Source organism: Pristiophorus japonicus, chromosome 4, assembly GCF_044704955.1.
Source record: "Pristiophorus japonicus isolate sPriJap1 chromosome 4, sPriJap1.hap1, whole genome shotgun sequence".
NCBI lineage: Eukaryota > Metazoa > Chordata > Chondrichthyes > Pristiophoridae > Pristiophorus > Pristiophorus japonicus.
The window spans coordinates 48,137,180-48,155,110 of record NC_091980.1 but is presented as its reverse complement, the minus strand read 5'-3'; the positions used below and the strand labels follow the sequence as shown (position 1 = coordinate 48,155,110).

At 47.1% G+C, this 17,931-nt stretch overlaps 1 protein-coding gene across 1 annotated transcript in view; it reads right to left on the bottom strand.

Moving 5' to 3' along the window:
• Positions 1 to 17,931, bottom strand: part of LOC139262892 (organic cation/carnitine transporter 2-like) — a 131,486-nt gene that overhangs the window by 37,071 nt on the left and 76,484 nt on the right. Inside the window, exons 5-6 of the mRNA XM_070878147.1 lie at positions 16,309 to 16,435; positions 5,518 to 5,618 (exon numbers count right to left, since the gene is read on the bottom strand). Of these exons, the coding sequence (XP_070734248.1) occupies positions 5,518 to 5,618; positions 16,309 to 16,435 (228 nt within the window). The remainder of the gene's footprint in view (positions 1 to 5,517; positions 5,619 to 16,308; positions 16,436 to 17,931) is intronic.

The window sequence follows — 17,931 nt, the reverse complement described above, 5'->3', positions numbered from 1 at the left end:
TAGAGACTGCAGCATCTCTGCATGTGCCAGGGCAGACTGTCCCAGCTAGGTGTTTTGCACTAACATGTACTGGCGGAGCGGGTGGTAGGGGCTCAGACATGCTGTACACCTGAGAGAAGGCAGCGGGTGCCTTTCCCATGCAGTCAAGGCCATTCACACAGTGCTGCATCTCAGTACTGCGACAGCTCTGCATGAGAATAGAGTGTAGGAGTGATTTGACACTCTGGAGGCTCCTGTCAGTGATTTCCCCCAGAACAAATATGGCATCTGTCTGAGTTTCCATGACAATATTGTGAGCTGTCAGAGCTACCACTGGCTGTCTCCACTGCCATGGTGATAGAGCTGTTAACTCACTTCTGCTGGCAGAGTTCTCTCCATGCTCTGCCTGAAACCCCAACACAAGTAGGAGCTGGTCTCCTACATGCTTTGAGCCATTGTGTACAAGCTTGTTGGCAGGTTGCCCAGTGCAGCTAGAATTTCCTGGTGTATGCCCATCAGCTTTCTTCAGGTACAGCGTTGAGAATCTGGAGTTCTGGAATCCGGACACCGGGACGATCCATGGCGGGGTCGTCCGGAATCCGGAAAATGTTCCAGAATCCGCACACTCGCCTCGGGCCACTGCCGACCTCTTCCCTGCCTCGGGCCAATCTTTCCCCCGCCTTGGGCCACCGCCGACCTCTCCCCCGCCTCGGGCCGACCTCTCCCCCGCCTTGGGCCATCGCCGGTCTCTCCCCAGTCGTGGGCCACCGCCGACCTCTCCCCCGGCTCGGGCCATCGACGGTCTCTCCCCCGCCTCGGGCCACCTCCGACCTCTCCCCCGCCGGTCTCACATAGAAAGATAGAAACATAGAAAATAGGTGCAGGAGTAGGCCATTCGGCCCTTCTAGCCTGCACCGCCATTCAATGAGTTCATGGCTGAACATGCAACTTCAGTACCCCATTCCTGCTTTCTCACCATACCCCTTGATTCCGCTAGTAGTAAGGACTTCATCTAACTCCTTTTTGAATATATTTAGTGAATTGGCCTCAACAACTTTCTGTGGTAGAGAATTCCACAGGTTCACCACTCTCTGGGTGAAGAAATTCCTCCTCATCTCGGTCCTAAATGGCTTCCCCCTTATCCTTAGACTGTGTCCCCTGGTTCTGGACTTCCCCAACATTGGGAACATTCTTCCTGCATCTAACCTGTCTAACCCCGTCAGAATTTTAAACGTTTCTATGAGGTCCCCTCTCATTCTTCTGAACTCCAGTGAATACAAGCCCAGTTGATCCAGTCTTTCTTGATAGGTCAGTCCCGCCATCCCGGGAATCAGTCTGATGAACCTTCGCTGCACTCCCTCAATAGCAAGAATGTCCTTCCTCAGGTTAGGAGACCAAAACTGTACACAATACTCCAGGTGTGGCCTCACCAAGGCCCTGTACAATTGTAGCAACACCTCCCTGCCCTTGTACTCAAATCCCCTCGCTATGAAGGCCAACATGCCATTTGCTTTCTTAACCGCCTGCTGTACCTGCATGCCAACCTTCAATGACTGATGTACCATGACACCCAGGTCTCTTTGCACCTGCCCTTTTCCTAATCTGTCACCATTCAGATAATAGTCTGTCTCTCTGTTTTTACCACCAAAGTGGATAACCTCACATTTATCCACATTATACTTCATCTGCCATGCATTTGCCCACTCACCTAACCTATCCAAGTCGCTCTGCAGCCTCATAGAATCCTCCTTGCAGCTCACACTGCCAGCCAACTTAGTGTCATCCGCAAATTTGGAGATACTACTTTTAATCCCCTTGTCTAAATCATTAATGTACAGTGTAAACAGCTGGGGCCCCAGCACAGAACCTTGCGGTACCCCACTCGTCACTGCCTGCCATTCTGAAAAGTACCCATTTACTCCTACTCTTTGCTTCCTGTCTGACAACCAGTTCTCAATCCATGTCAGCACACTATCCCCAATCCCATGTGCTTCAACTTTGCACATTAATCTCTTGTGTGGGACCTTGTCGAAAGCCTTCTGAAAGTCCAAATATACCACATCAACTGGTTCTCCCTTGTCCACTCTACTGGAAACATCCTCAAAAAATTCCAGAAGATTTGTCAAGCATGATTTCCCTTTCACAAATCCATGCTGACTTGGACCTATCATATTACCTCTTTCCAAATGCACTGCTATGACATCCTTAATAATTGATTCCATCATTTTACCCACTACCGATGTCAGGCTGACCGGTCTGTAATTCCCTGTTTTCTCTCTCCCTCCTTTTTTAAAAAGTGGGGTTACATTGGCTACCCTCCACTCCATAGGAACTGATCCAGAGTCAATGGAATGTTGGAAAATGACTGTCAATGCATCCACTATTTCCAAGGCCACCTCCTTAAGTACTCTGGGATGCAGTCCATCAGGCCCTGGGGATTTATTGGCCTTCAATCCCATCAATTTCCCCAACACAATTTCCCGACTAATAAGGATTTCCCTCAGTCTCTCCTCCTTACTAGACCCTCCGACCCCTTTTATATCCGGCAGGTTGTTTGTGTCCTCCTCAGTGAATACCGAACCAAAGTACTTGTTCAAATGGTCCGCCATTTCTTTGTTCCCCGTTATGACTTCCCCTGATTCTGACTGCAGGGGACCTACGTTTGTCTTTACTAACCTTTTTCTCTTTACATATCTATAGAAACTTTTGCAATCCGTCTTAATGTTCCCTGCAAGCTTCTTCTCGTACTCCATTTCCCCTGCCCTAATCAAACCCTTTGTCCTCCTCTGCTGAGTTCTAAATTTCTCCCAGTCCCCGGGTTCTCTGCTATTTCTGGCCAATTTGTATGCCACTTCCTTGGCTTTAATGCTATCCCTGATTTCCCTTGATAGCCACGGTTGAGCCACCTTCCCTTTTTTATTTTTACGACAGACAGGAATGTACAATTGTTGTAGTTCATCCATGCGGTCTGTAAATGTCTGCCATTGCCCATCCACAGTCAACCCCTTCAGTATCATTCGCCAATCTTTCCTAGCCAATTCACGCCTCATACCTTCAAAGTTACCCTTCTTTAAGTTCTGGACCATGGTCTCGGAATTAACTGTTTCATTCTCCATCCTAATGCAGAATTCTACCATATTATGGTCACTCTTCCCCAAGGGGCCTCACACAACGAGATTGCTAATTAATCCTCTCTCATTACACAACACCCAGTCTAAGATGGCCTCCCCCCTAGTTGGTTCCTCGACATATTGGTCTAAAAAACCATCCCTTATGCACTCCAGGAAATCCTCCTCTACCGTATTGCTTCCAGTTTGGTTAACCCAATCTATGTGCATATTAAAGTCACCCATTATAACTGCTGCACCTTTATTGCACGCACCCCTAATTTCATGTTTGATGCCCTCCCCAACATCACTACTACTGTTTGGAGGTCTGTACACAACTCCCACTAACGTTTTTTGTCCTTTGGTATTCTGCAGCTCTACCCATATAGATTCCACATCATCCAAGCTAATGTCCTTCCGAACTATTGCCTTAATTTGCTCCTTAACCAGCAATGCTACCCCACCTCCTTTTCCTTTTATTCTATCTTTCCTGAATGTTGAATACCCCTGGATGTTGAGTTCCCAGCCCTGCTCATCCTGGAGCCACGTCTCCGTAATCCCAATCACCTCTCCCCAGCTTCGGGCCACCGCCGACCTCTATTCCCCGCCTTGGGCCATCGCCGGTCTCTCCCCCGCCTTGGGCCACCGCCGACCTCTCCCCCACCTCGGGCCGACCTCTCCCCCGCCTCGGCCCATCGCCGGTCTCTCCCCCGCCTCGGGCCACCTCCGACCTCTCCCCTGCCTCGGGCCACCGCCGACCTCTCCCCAGCCTCGGGCCACCGCCGACCTCTATTCCCCGCCTCGGGCCATCGCCGTTCTCTCCCCCGCCAACCTCTCCACCGCCGACCTCTCCACCGCCTCGGGCCACCGCCGACCTCTCCACCGCCTCGGGCCATCGCCATTCTCTTCACCGCCGACCTCTCCACCGCCTCGGGCCACCGCCGACCTCTCCCCCGCCTCGGGCCACCGCCGACCTCTCCCCCGCCGACCTCTCCACCGCCGACTTCTCCCCAGCCTCGGGCCATCGCCGACCTCTCCCCCGCCGACCTCTCCACCGCCAACCTCTCCACCGCCTCGGGCCATCGCCGTTCTCTTCCCCGCCGACCTCTCCACCGCCAAACTCTCCACCGCCTCGGGCCACCGCCGACTTCTCCCCAGCCTCGGGCCATCGCCGTTCTCTCCCCCGCCGACCTCTCCACCGCCGACTTCTCCCCAGCCTCGGGCCATCGCCGTTCTCTCCCCCGCCGACCTCTCCACCGCCGACTTCTCCCCAGCCTCGGGCCACCGCCGACCTCTCCCCCGTCTCGGACCACCGCCGACCTCTCCCCCGTCTCGGGCCATCGCCGACCTCTCCCCCGCCGGTCTCTCCCCCGCCTCGGGCCACCGCCGGTGTCTCCCCCACCTCGGGCCACAGCCGACCTCTCCCCCGCCTCAGGTCGTCGGAAAGACATTCCGAAGTCCAGAACTACATGAACCTGGGCTCGGTCGTTTCTGGATTTGGGACGTCATAAAGATGTTCCGAAGTCCGGAACTACACAGAATCCGGAGCGGCCTCGGTCCCGAGACTTCCGGATTCTCGACGCTGTAACAAAGGAAGTGTGTTACTGACAGCCTAGTGAGCTGTTTTGAGAATGTGCCCATCATGGTCAAATAGTGCAGATGTGTGCAAGATGTGAAGTCTGGGCAAGTGAGGAATGCAATAATGCTGAGAGTGGGATGTACAGAGCATGTGGGTAGGAGGAGGAGGTGGAGTGAAGTATAGTGCAGTGATTGTGGAGGAGTAGTGTGAGTAGTGAGGCTGTAGGTGGTGCAGGTATGAGGAGAGAGGACTTTGAGATAGGAATCTTACCTTGATAACTCTGCTGAGGTCATTGAAATTTTTTGGCATTGCAGCCATGTCCTGGGAATTAAGCTCCTTGCAATGACTTCCTCAACCACCACCTCCCACTGATGGTGGATGTGTTGCCTGGAGGGCTTTCTACTCCCCGGGGGGGAAAACAGAATCTCCCTCTTCCTGTCCACTCTCTGGACCAGGGCCTCCAAAGCAACATGGGGATCTGATCTACAGCTCTTGCCGCAATTTTTCTCTTTCTCCAGTGCAGCGAAAATGTACCTCCCCTTTAAGAGGGGCAGGCTTGTCTTTAAGTGGTGATGGACAGTGACGATTTTCCACCCCCGCCCCCCCCCAAAACAGGCGCACAGCCAATAAGCAGCGTCGTAGGGCTGGCATGCCTGAGCCATTCTAATGTGGTTCCAGCACCACGTTCACATGATCCTTGTACCTAATCCTAAAGTCGTGCTTATTTGCACACACGATTGAATTTCTAGGCCTCTGAGTTATGTAATACTTTTAGTCCTTAAAACAATAGATAGGTAGCCTAGATTTATTTGATCAACATGCTTGAGGATTCTTCTCAGCACTAATACTCACCACACTAGAAGGTTTATGATGGTGATGGCTCGGATATTATAGGTTTTTACCAAGTGAATAATTGTATAAGATTGTACACTTTTAGCCTTTATGTCTTCGAGCTGGAAGGAAAACAGAGGAATCAATATTACTGTTAATAGTTATGAGAAAATATATATTACACCTACATATACATACATACACATATTATATGTATATATTATATTTTCCTGTCTTGCAAAAATGAAGTGGCAATAATGGGACTCTCCTTTTCCAAAGCTGAGCAATTCCCTTTTCCTCCCCCAAAACAGTGATAATCTTCGTTTATTGGAGAACACTTCTCAGATGTCATGATTTTCCATGTGGACTGCTCTCTCATGTCTCATTTATCTTCATAATATATTCTGAGCAGATTCAAAATCTGAACTTTGAGTAAACTCCACAAATTCTATCCTCAGAATCAGCCCTGGATTACGAGTAACATGGAAACAGTGTAGTATAAACTTTGATCACATTCTTTCCCTCCCCTTCCACGTCACCCTGGACTCATTTGTAGATACTAAAAATTGTTTGCACAGTGCTCAATTATAGCTGTTAATGTGGTCACTCACCTAATATACACCTTTCCACAAACAATTTTAATTTGTAGTTCTGGGACTGCCTGGCAGAGGTCCAGCAGTACAAATGCCCAGCATTACCCAATCTATTCATTCACTAATCTGTACACAAAGCTTAGATTACAACAGTGGTTCTCAGTGTAAGCGCAATACAACTTCCATTTTCTTGCTGCTGTGCCAGGTCATAGTTCACGATGTCCTCAAGGCAGATTGTTTTTGAAACCACATCACATCACTTGTGATCCGTGTTTAGTTGGGAAAACAACTTTCATGGGGTAGGGGTATATTACATATAATTTTTTAAGATAGAACTTTTAATGAAATTATATATTATAATTTTTCATTCAGTTTATTCACATAAGTGGGTATATGGAGAGTATCAGGCAAGACTTACTAACATTTTGGCCTAAAAATATGTGGAAATGTGATCCCAGCAGTTATATCGGGATGCCGACCCCCTGCCCCCCACAACTAAACTCACCAGAAACAATCGGCAGAAGCTGGAAGGCCAGGGGAGGGAGAAGTGCTGGGTTTCCTCCTATCACCCAGTAAGTTGTTGAGTTTGGTCTGAGAAAAAAAGTTATTCAACCTCTAACATTTAGGGGTCTAGGATGTAATCCTTGCGTATTCTCCAATCTGGACTTCGTTTCTGCCAGTATTAGCTACGTAAGCATCATAAATCAGGTTTTCTTGGGTATTAACTGAGGGCTTAGGTTTAGGGACTCCCTATTTAGAGAATCGCCACTTCTGGCCCTATGCCAACTTATGCCAATGGACTTGTAAGGGACGGACGGAGGCTCTGCCCCCATAGGATCATCCTGGAAAGTGTGGCTGAAGGTTGGGATCCAGCGTAGCCAGATCCAGACTAAGTTTGTGGCCATCCTGATGGACTCCTGCTGAACATGTGATGGGAGTCTGCCAGAAGAACTACATATTTTATGGGCTATTGTGTATTTGAGCAAAATAACTTCATCTTTACTGGCTGGAAGAAAAATAGGAACCTTGTTTAAAGGGGCCTTGTTGCCATAGTAATCTCCTTTCTCTGAAGCTTATCCATAACTGCAAGGACAAAGGGTGTTAAAAGAACAAGCCTGAAGGCTTTGTGTCTTAATGCAAGGAGTATCCGCAATAAAGTGGATGAATTAACTGTGCAAATAGATGTTAACAAATATGATGTGATTGGGATTACGGAGACGTGGCTCCAGGATGATCAGGGCTGGGAACTCAACATCCAGGGGTATTCAACATTCAGGAAAGAGAGAATAAAAGGAAAAGGAGGTGGGGTAGCATTGCTGGTTAAGGAGCAAATTAAGGCAATAGTTCGGAAGGACATTAGCTTGGATGATGTGGAATCTATATGGGTAGAGCTGCAGAATACCAAAGGACAAAAAACGTTAGTGGGAGTTGTGTACAGACCTCCAAACAGTAGTAGTGATGTTGGGGAGGGCATCAAACATGAAATTAGGGGTGCGTGCAATAAAGGTGCAGCAGTTATAATGGGTGACTTTAATATGCACATAGATTGGGTTAACCAAACTGGAAGCAATACGGTGGAGGAGGATTTCCTGGAGTGCATAAGGGATGGTTTTTTAGACCAATATGTCGAGGAACCAACTAGGGGGGAGGCCATCTTAGACTGGGTGTTGTGTAATGAGAGAGGATTAATTAGCAATCTCGTTGTGCGAGGCCCCTTGGGGAAGAGTGACCATAATATGGTGGAATTCTGCATTAGGATGGAGAATGAAACAGTTAATTCAGAGACCATGGTCCAGAACTTAAAGAAGGGTAACTTTGAAGGTATGAGGCGTCAATTGGCTAGGATAGATTGGTGAATGATACTGAAGGGGTTGACTGTGGATGGGCAATGGCAGACATTTAGAGACCGCATGGATTAACTACAACAATTGTACATTCCTGTCTGTCATAAAAATAAAAAAGGGAAGGTGGCTCAACCGTGGCTATCAAGGGAAATCAGGGATAGCATTAAAGCCAAGGAAGTGGCATACAAATTGGCCAGAAATAGCAGAGAACCCGGGGACTGGGAGAAATTTAGAACTCAGCAGAGGAGGACAAAGGGTTTGATTAGGGCAGGGAAAATGGAGTACGAGAAGAAGCTTGCAGGGAACATTAAGACGGATTGCAAAAGTTTCTATAGATATGTAAAGAGAAAAAGGTTAGTAAAGACAAACGTAGGTCCCCTGCAGTCAGAATCAGGGGAAGTCATAACGGGGAACAAAGAAATGGCGGACCAATTGAACAAGTACTTTGGTTCGGTATTCACTGAGGAGGACACAAACAACCTGCCGGATATAAAAGGGGTCGGAGGGTCTAGTAAGGAGGAGGAACTGAGGGAAATCCTTATTCGTCGGGAAATTGTGTTGGGGAAATTGATGGGATTGAAGACCGATAAATCCCCAGGGCCTGATGGACTGCATCCCAGAGTACTTAAGGAGGTGGCCTTGGAAATAGTGGATGCATTGACAGTCATTTTCCAACATTCCATTGACTCTGGATCAGTTCCTATGGAGTGGAGGGTAGCCAATGTAACCCCACTTTTTAAAAAAGGAGGGAGAGAGAAAACAGGGAATTACAGACCGGTCAGCCTGACCTCAGTAGTGGGTAAAATGATGGAATCAATTATTAAGGATGTCATCGCAGTGCATTTGGAAAGAGGTAATATGATAGGTCCAAGTCAGCATGGATTTGTGAAAGGGAAATCATGCTTGACAAATCTTCTGGAATCTTTTGAGGATGTTTCCAGTAGAGTGGACAAGGGAGAACCAGTTGATGTGGTATATTTGGACTTTCAGAAGGCTTTCGACAAGGTCCCACACAAGAGATTAATGTGCAAAGTTAAAGCACATGGGATTGGGGGTAGTGTGCTGACATGGATTGAGAACTGGTTGTCAGACAGGAAGCAAAGAGTAGGAGTAAATGGGGACTTTTCAGAATGGCAGGCAGTGACTAGTGGGGTACCGCAAGGTTCTGTGCTGGGGCCCCAGCTGTTTACACTGTACATTAATGATTTAGACGAGGGGATTAAATGTAGTATCTCCAAATTTGCGGATGACACTAAGTTGGGTGGCAGTGTGAGCTGCAAGGAGGATTCTATGAGGCTGCAGAGCGACTTGGATAGGTTAGGTGAGTGGGCAAATGCATGGCAGATGAAGTATAATGTGGATAAATGTGAGGTTATCCACTTTGGTGGTAAAAACAGAGAGACAGACTATTATCTGAATGGTGACAGATTAGGAAAAGGGCAGGTGCAAAGAGACCTGGGTGTCATGGTACATCAGTCATTGAAGGTTGGCATGCAGGTACAGCAGGCGGTTAAGAAAGCAAATGGCATGTTGGCCTTCATAGCGAGGGGATTTGAGTACAAGGGCAGGGAGGTGTTGCTACAATTGTACAGGGCCTTGGTGAGGCCACACCTGGAGTATTGTGTACAGTTTTGGTCTCCTAACCTGAGGAAGGACATTCTTGCTATTGAGGGAGTGCAGCGAAGGTTCACCAGACTGATTCCCGGGATGGCGGGACTGACCTATCAAGAAAGACTGGATCAACTGGGCTTGTATTCACTGGAGTTCAGAAGAATGAGAGGCGACCTCATAGAAACGTTTAAAATTCTGACGGGGTTAGACAGGTTAGATGCAGGAAGAATGTTCCCAATGTTGGGGAAGTCCAGAACCAGGGGACACAGTCTAAGGATAAGGGGGAAGCCATTTAGGACCGAGATGAGGAGGAATTTCTTCACCCAGAGAGTGGTGAACCTGTGGAATTCTCTACCACAGAAAGTTGTTGAGGCCAATTCACTAAATATATTCAAAAAGGAGTTAGATGAAGTCCTTACTACTAGGGGAATCAAGGGGTATGGTGAGAAAGCAGGAATGGGGTACTGAAGTTGCATGTTCAGCCATGAACTCATTGAATGGCGGTGCAGGCTAGAAGGGCCGAATGGCCTACTCCTGCACCTATTTTCTATGTTTCTATGTTTCTATGATCAGTGACACAACCACAATACATATGCTACTTTTTTTCTAAGAATAGTTTTAATACAAAATGGGGGGTGGGGACATATTGTAAAAGCTTGTGCCAAGAAAGATATTGGCCTAGAAATTCGATTGCCCAGTGTCTGTTTTTCAGGTGCTGAATAGCCACCTAAGCCTCCGATATGGCAGGCAGGAGGTACATGTTCATTACAAGCCGGAAGTGCGCTGCCCACCATATTGGTCCAGGCTAAACTGTTGGTGTCAGGAGCACGCATCAGAATATTAAAAGCTGAATAAGGTATTTAAATTAGCATCATGCACATCTTGCAGAACCTGTTCGTGATTTTGATATGTCTCGCCGTTTGACTCACCATGTGCTGAACTTGCCTAGCAATATGTGGTGCTAACTGTTAGGAACGATCCCATACCAGTGCTATTTAAAGGCATCATTCAGAACTTACAGGTTAGCTGCTGGTTTGTCATTTCAGGCTGCTGCTTGACTTCTGATCATTTCTTGGTGTGTTTTACCACTCTGGAAAGTTCACTGTTTAAAGCGAGCAAGATTTTACTAATGTTGCACTGTTGTTGGCTGCCTCAGAAATAGTTGACTGCAGTCATAGGTGGTGTCATTGGACCTGCCTTCCAGCCTGGAGAATGAGGGGGAGCATCAAGAAAGACAGCAGAGAGCAGGATAAGCTGCGATAAGGGGAAGGAGAAGTAGGGCACTGTGCAGAAGGCCATATCCACAGCGGGTGCTCAGGGAGCACTTCTCCTACATTAACTTTAATCAGGCGAAATGACTCAGCTGCCTTCTTCATAAAAGGAGGCTGTCACCGAACTATGTCACCTGCTGCATCAAATGCGAGCCTCAAAGCAGTGCATGGACAACACTGCCTGTGGCTGTCGGATTAATGTTTATGCCACAGCCTCCTATCAGGATGCAGCAGGAGACATAAATATACACCACTGTATCAGGAAGGTCATGCTCTGTATGAAGTCTTGACATAAGTTAGAGCTGGATTCCTCCATGTTCTGCGACATTGTGTGTAAGCTCGCTGGCAGGCTGCCCAGTACACATAGCATTTCCTGGTATATGCGCATCAACCTTCTTCGGTAGGCTGGGTGCATGAAGTCAGTATACGAGTTCTCTGCAGCAGAACTATTATGCAATCTCACTCTCTGGTGAGATTGCACCTGTGACATCCATTCCCCCTATCCTAGCTTCTGCACACTTGTGCCCATTGATTTATTGCATGAAGTCATCTCCTCTAATCTAGTCTCTAAAGTACACGTGCTAGTATCTGAGTTGATGTTTGCAAGGGTGAAATCTAGTAGCACCTTCAGGGCTCCTCTTCATATTAACATGGATAGAGGATTGGCTAACTAACAGAAAACAGAGAGACAGGATAAATGGGTCATTTTCAGGTTGACAAACTGTAACTAGTGGGGTGCCACAGGGATTCAGTACAGGGGCCTCAAATATTTACAGTTTATATTAATGACTTCGATGAAGGGACCGTAGCCAAATTTGCTGATGATACAAAGATAGATGGGAAAGCAAGTTGTGAGGAGGATGCAAAGAATTGTCAAAGAGATATAGGGCCCAACATTGGCCATGACTTGCATCAATTTTTTTGGAGTCAGTTGTTTTTTTCTGGCGTAAGTTAAAAATTGCCATTCCCCTCCCCCAAAATTTGCTCCAGAGTAAATCAGTTAGGTACGATTTTTTTTAGGTCAGTTTTTATTTCCAAAAGAGGACGTTCCCAGACACTTATGCCAGTTTTGAACATTTATGCCACTTTGGCCAGCAAAAACTTACTCAAAATCCACTTAGGTCAGCATATGTGGCCAGCTCTGAAAAACCTTGCGGGCATTGAAGAAAAAGCAGCGCACATTCGGCAGACATTAGGGCAGGGATAGGGGAGGGAAGGAAACTGGAGAGGACCTCAACAACCAAGCACCAAACATTGCAAGGAAAAGCTCAAACCATTAAAATGCCAAATCTTTGAAGTCTGTCTGGGAAAGGCAACGGGCCGGCCTGTGCGTGAGGCCATTCGGTCTGGGATAGGGGAGGGAAGACACGCACCGGGAGTCCACTGGAGATGTGCGAGCTGCTGGACGCAGTCTCACGGCGGGGGGGCACCGAACGACCAGAGAACTGAGAGCTGCTGGGCTGGATTCTGTCTCACGGTGGGGTGGCACACTTTAAAAATGGCTGAGTGCCAAATTTTGCCGCTACTGCGCATGCCCGCACATCGGGCCGACACCACTGCGCATGCCAGCACTGTTTTCGGCGCTGGCCTGTTGCTCCGCCCCCCACTTCAGCATGCACGCCATGCCGGGACTCCGGGGACTGTGAAGAGCGGCGAGGAAGGGCCGATTTTTTCCTGCCGCTGTTTCCAGCGCGCAAAGTCGGCGCGCTTCAAGTCAGTGTGCCGAAAAACCAGCTTGGGCAATATTGGACCCATAATTAGGCTAAGTGAGTGGGCAAAAATTTGGCAGGTGGAGTATAATGTGGGAAAATGTGAGATTATCCATTTCGGTAGGAAAAATAACAAAGCAAATTATTATTCAAATGGAAAGAGATTACAGAGGGATCTGGGAATCCTTGTACATGAAACACAAAAAGTTAGCATGCAGGTACAGCAAGTAATTAGGTAGGCAAATGGAATGTTGGCCTTTATTGCAAGGGGGATGGAGTGTAAAAGTAGGGAAGTCCTGCTACAACTGTTGGTGAGACCACATCAGGAGTACTGTGTACAGTTTTAGTCTCCTTATTTAAGGAGGGATATACTTGCATTGGAGAAGGTTCACAAGGTTGATTCCTGAGATGAAGGGGTTGACTTCTGAAGAAAGGTTGAGCAGGTTGGGCCTATACTCATTGGAGTTTAGAAGAATGAGAGGTGATCTTATTGAAACATATAAGATACTGAGGGGTCTCGTTAAGGTAGATGCAGAGAGGATGTTTCTACTCGTGGGGGAATCTTGAACTGGGGGCATAGTTTCAGAATAAGGGGTAGCCCATTTAAAACTGAGATGAGAAGGAATTGCTTCACTCAGAGGGTCATGAATCTGTGGAATTCTCTACCCCAGAGAGCTGTGGAGGCTGGGTCATTGAATAGATTTAAGGTGGAAATAGAGAGAGTTTTGAACGATAAGGGAGTTGAGGGTTACGGGAAGCGGGCAGTGAAGTGGAGTTGAGGCCAAGATCAGATCAGCCATGATTTTATTGAATGGCGGAGCAGGCTCGAGAGGCCAAATGGCCTACTCTGCTCCTATTTCTTATGTTCTTATGTTCCTGCACTGGCACATGTCTTCTACATCTTCAGCACCTGAAATGAGAGAGAGGGCTAAGAGTAGCTTGTGGTGTGAAGGGAGAGCAGAGAGTGAAGTGGCTGATGAAAGCATCTGCAGTTTGTCATACAGAATTTGTAGAGTGAGATAGAAGTAATAAGTGTAAAAGAGGCTAAAATGTGAAGAAAACCTATGCAATGTCATCGCCAGCATTGTCAGTCATCATGGCTATGACTCTGCTCCTGCCCGTGATGATCAGCATGTTACCTTCGATGGGGAGGGTGCAGACGGGAACTTCCTCCTCCACTGCAGCTTCATAAGAACGAAAGAATTAGGAGCAAGAGTAGGCCTGCTCTGCCATTCAATAATATCATGGCTGATCTTTGACCACAACCACACTTCCCACCTGATCGTCATATCCCTGATTCCCCTGGAGTCTAAAAATCTATCTATCTATCTCAGCCTTGAACATACTCAACAATTCAGTGTACACAGCCCTTTGGGGTAGAGAATGACAAAGATTCACAACCCTCTGAGTGAAGAAATTCCTTCTCATCTCAGTCTTAAATGGCCGACCCCTTATCCTGGGACTAAGCCCCCAAGTTCCAGACTCTCCAGCCAGGGGAAACAACTTCTCAGCATCTACCCTGTTAATCCCCCTCAGAATCTTATATGTTTCATTCCTCATGCAGGTTATACTTAATCCTCTCCTGCAAGAAAGTAGTGTGTTAGTGTTTTGAAAATGTGCCTGCCATGGTGGTATAGCTAGTATGCAATGTGTCAGATGTGAGTTGTGGTTAAGTGAGAGTTAGAATAGTGGATGTGACTGTGAGGAGAAGGAGATGTAGTGAAGTGTGGTGTAGTGTGATTGTAGGAGAGTGAAGGGAAGCGGGGGAGTAGTATGGCTGTCGGTGGTGGAGATATGAGCAGAGTGTAACCAGAGCAGTATTGTTACCTTGACAACTCTGGTGAGGTCACTGAACTCTTTGCAGTATTGTAGCTATGTTCTTGGAGCTAAGCTGCTGTCATTCACATGCTCTCACTCCTTCCCACTGTCGACAGAGTTGATGCCTGAAGGGCTTCCTGCCCCCTGGGGGGATGGGGGGCGGGGAGAGAATATCCATCATTCGATCCACTGCATGAACCAGGGCCTCGAAGGCAGAATGTGAGAACGATCTGCCGGTCTAGCAGTTATTGCTTTGCTCAAAAGTGCTTCCTTGCTTGCACCTGCAGCCACAGTGTATCTCCCCTTTACGAGAGGCTAGCTGCCTTTAAGTGGCGTCAGAGACCCCCAAAGAAGCGTGCAGTCAATTGCGCTGGCTATACGCCTGTGTGACTATAATTAGCAGGCAGCAGGAATATAACACATGAGTCACCGCTAACAGGTGGGTGCAGTGCGTGAAATGTACCGGATCAAATTTCTATGTCACTTGCAGTGCCAAATACTTTGTAACATTGCAGTGATGTTTTTGTAGTGAACTGTTCCAAGGATCAAACCTGCTGAAAGATTCCACAACATCGTTCCCTCATCAACATGATGTAACTGAGCAAAAGGGGCTTGGCTAAATACAAAGATACAATAATGATGGCTTATTCCCCTCTCTTACCTCAGCTTGGGTAGGCTATTAGATCCAATTCCTGAACAGCTAGGCTTTTGTACATTATCTTTCACTAATCTAGTGGTACAGAAGTAGCACTTGTGGTTAATGAAATACATCAGTCTCAACAAACAGGATGCTTATTTTTTTTTTTACTTTCAAGAAAATATACAGCTTGTTCCCATTTTTTCCAGTGTATATATCACTATTGTAATGGGGGAGAAATTGGCCTCCTTTGCACCTCCTGTTAGTGCTTCCAGGGAGCGATAATAGGGCGCTCCTGATTCTGCGACCAGGCATGGCACGAGTACCTATGCTGTGAAGTTGTCTTGGTGGTTTGCGGCGGCGGTAACCCCTAATGCCACGATCTCCTGCGCCCCAAAGATCGTGACGTCATCTGGTGCGCAGCGCCCCGGTACTGCCCCGGATGCGAACTTCCATTCCGTCCCCTGCAGCATCACCGGGCGTCGACACCGGCAGCTGAAGGGGACGTTGTAAGATAGGCTAGTCCTTTGGGGAGCAGTATTTCAAGCGATCGCCGGTGAGGTAAGTGAAAAAACTATTAACAGCCCTCGGTGCATCTTTGTTTCCTTTTCCTCGGCCGCGATTGATCAGCCTGCACTCTATTAGATTTCTTGGGGCTGATGGTCAAAGATCATGGCTGCCATCGGCGAGCATGGAAGTAGATTTATTGCAGAGCCTGCAGCAACGGCCCTTTCCTTTAAGGGAGAGAAGGAGCCTCCGATCCCAGCAATGCTGCACGGAACATTGTGCAGCGCTGTACCACGAGCGCCCCTCCTGCGTGGTTTAGCGCTCCAAGGAAAGTGGTGGCGCTTGATTTAGTGCTCTACATCTGCTGGAATTGGGTAGCACCTGGCGATACTTTTGCATTTCTACAAAAGTTATTGCCCCAAATAGGGCGCTACGCAATTTCTAGCCCTAGGACTCTTATTTTTTTTTAACTTTGAAGAAAATATACAGCTTGTTCCCATTTTTTTCTTGTGTACGAATGTAATGAGTCTTACAGTGACTTCTGCTGGAAAGTGTACGGTTGTTGTTCGGCACAGACAGGATTGGACTTGGTCCAATCCTGTTGATGTTGTTGATGGTAGAATGGACAGCTGCCCCGCACGTACTTGAAAAAGAGTATTTACTTGGAGAAGGGTGGCTGACACCCATAGCAGAATACCAGAGCAAGAAGTCCAAACTTTCAAGCGAGAAGGTGTTGGGGAAAAATTGGAAAGAAAAGAGCAAGTATGTATTAAAGGGCTAAACAACCACTCAGAAAACAAAGGCAGTATTGTGTGCCAGTACCTCAAGGTCAGTGAAGATCACTGCTGGTGGAATGACACCATTTTTCTTTGCAATGAGTCGGATTATTCCCTCAGCCTCCTGTATCCTTCCCTTTAACAGCAGCCAGCGTGGAGATTCAGGAATAAACCTGGAAATAAAAGTTTTTTATTTTAAGGAAAGAGCATTAAAGTCACACAAAGGTTTTGACAAATTATTATTAGTAAGAGTATACTCTTTAATAGCAAATATTGAGATGTTAGGAGCGAATCTTTGGCTTAGTGGGTAGAATTCTCACCTCTGAGTCACAAGGGGAAGGGTTCAAGCCCCATTCTAGACAATCCTGGCCGGTGGAGCCTAGAATCTGGTCTCAACACTGGGGTGACATCCAGTGGGATACTTGTGTCTAGTGGTAGTATGCGCATCTGAGTCAGAAAGGTTGGGTTTGGTCCTCATTCCAGATAGCCCCAGTGAATGGAGAACAGAACACAGGTTATGAATACTGGGTTGACATCCAGCGGGGGTACTTGTGTCTGATGGGTGCGGATCCCCCACCACCACCAGCACCCCACTCAACACCAGCCCTCCCCCCCACCACCCCCACCATCACCATCGGCAACCCCCAACCACCATTGTAATGGTAGGTGGGGCTCTTAAGCCTTGGATACAGCCCACTTAGGAAAATATACTCCAAAGATAAAAACATGAAAAAGGCATCAGCTACTCACTCTTGCAATTGGCTCAAGAACCTGACCGAGGGTAGAACAACAGACAATATCAGAGAAGACACCCACAGCAGTTTGCAATGTCATTGAGTTCAAATCTACGAGTGGAATCAGAAAAGATAATGACACAGGATGGTGTCAAAGTTCAACATGGGTTTTGGTAGGCTTATACAAATTCCTGTCCGGATCATGAGCGCTACTGGCAGAGGTCTGAGAGGCTTGGGCACTCTGTCACCATGCTATGACGCATAGGGGAGAGGGATTTAAAGAGAAATAACATTTTAAGAAATGTTCAGCAAAACTGAAAATCCCAAATGAATATTTGACTAGATGCTAAGATGCCACAGCACTCAGAATTGACAAAAAATATGAAGGGAAATTTGTGTCTCTGATTGAGGGAAGAGCCTCTTTCAAAGGGAAAATACTAAAGAGGAAAGTTGTTCGTCTGTGTATCAGTTTGTGAAATTTCAAGGTAAGATTACAGATCCTGATCGAGGAATAATGGATTAACGAACTATTGCTCAATTATCAGAAAATAGGCCACGACTCATTTCAGATATTTTAAAATTGAATGCAATTCTAGCACCCTCTGCAGGAATGTAGTTGAACGTAACAAATCTCTAATGATTGAGAATCTATAAAGGGCCAGAAATTGCGGTTGGAGGCTTCCCGCAGGCAGTGCCTCCGGCCAAATTTTTTTAATGAAAGAACCAGGTGGTCCTGGAGGAATGGACACTTCTGCTCCGAGACCGAGAAGCGCAGCCCAGCGTTTGTATGGACCTCTCATTATTATCAATGAGAATACTCCCCAAAATACAGGAACACAAAACATAAATAAAAAAAACACCTCACATATTTTAAACTAATTGAAATTGGATTATATTTTTTTAAATATGTTTTAATAGGATTAAAAATAAACTTA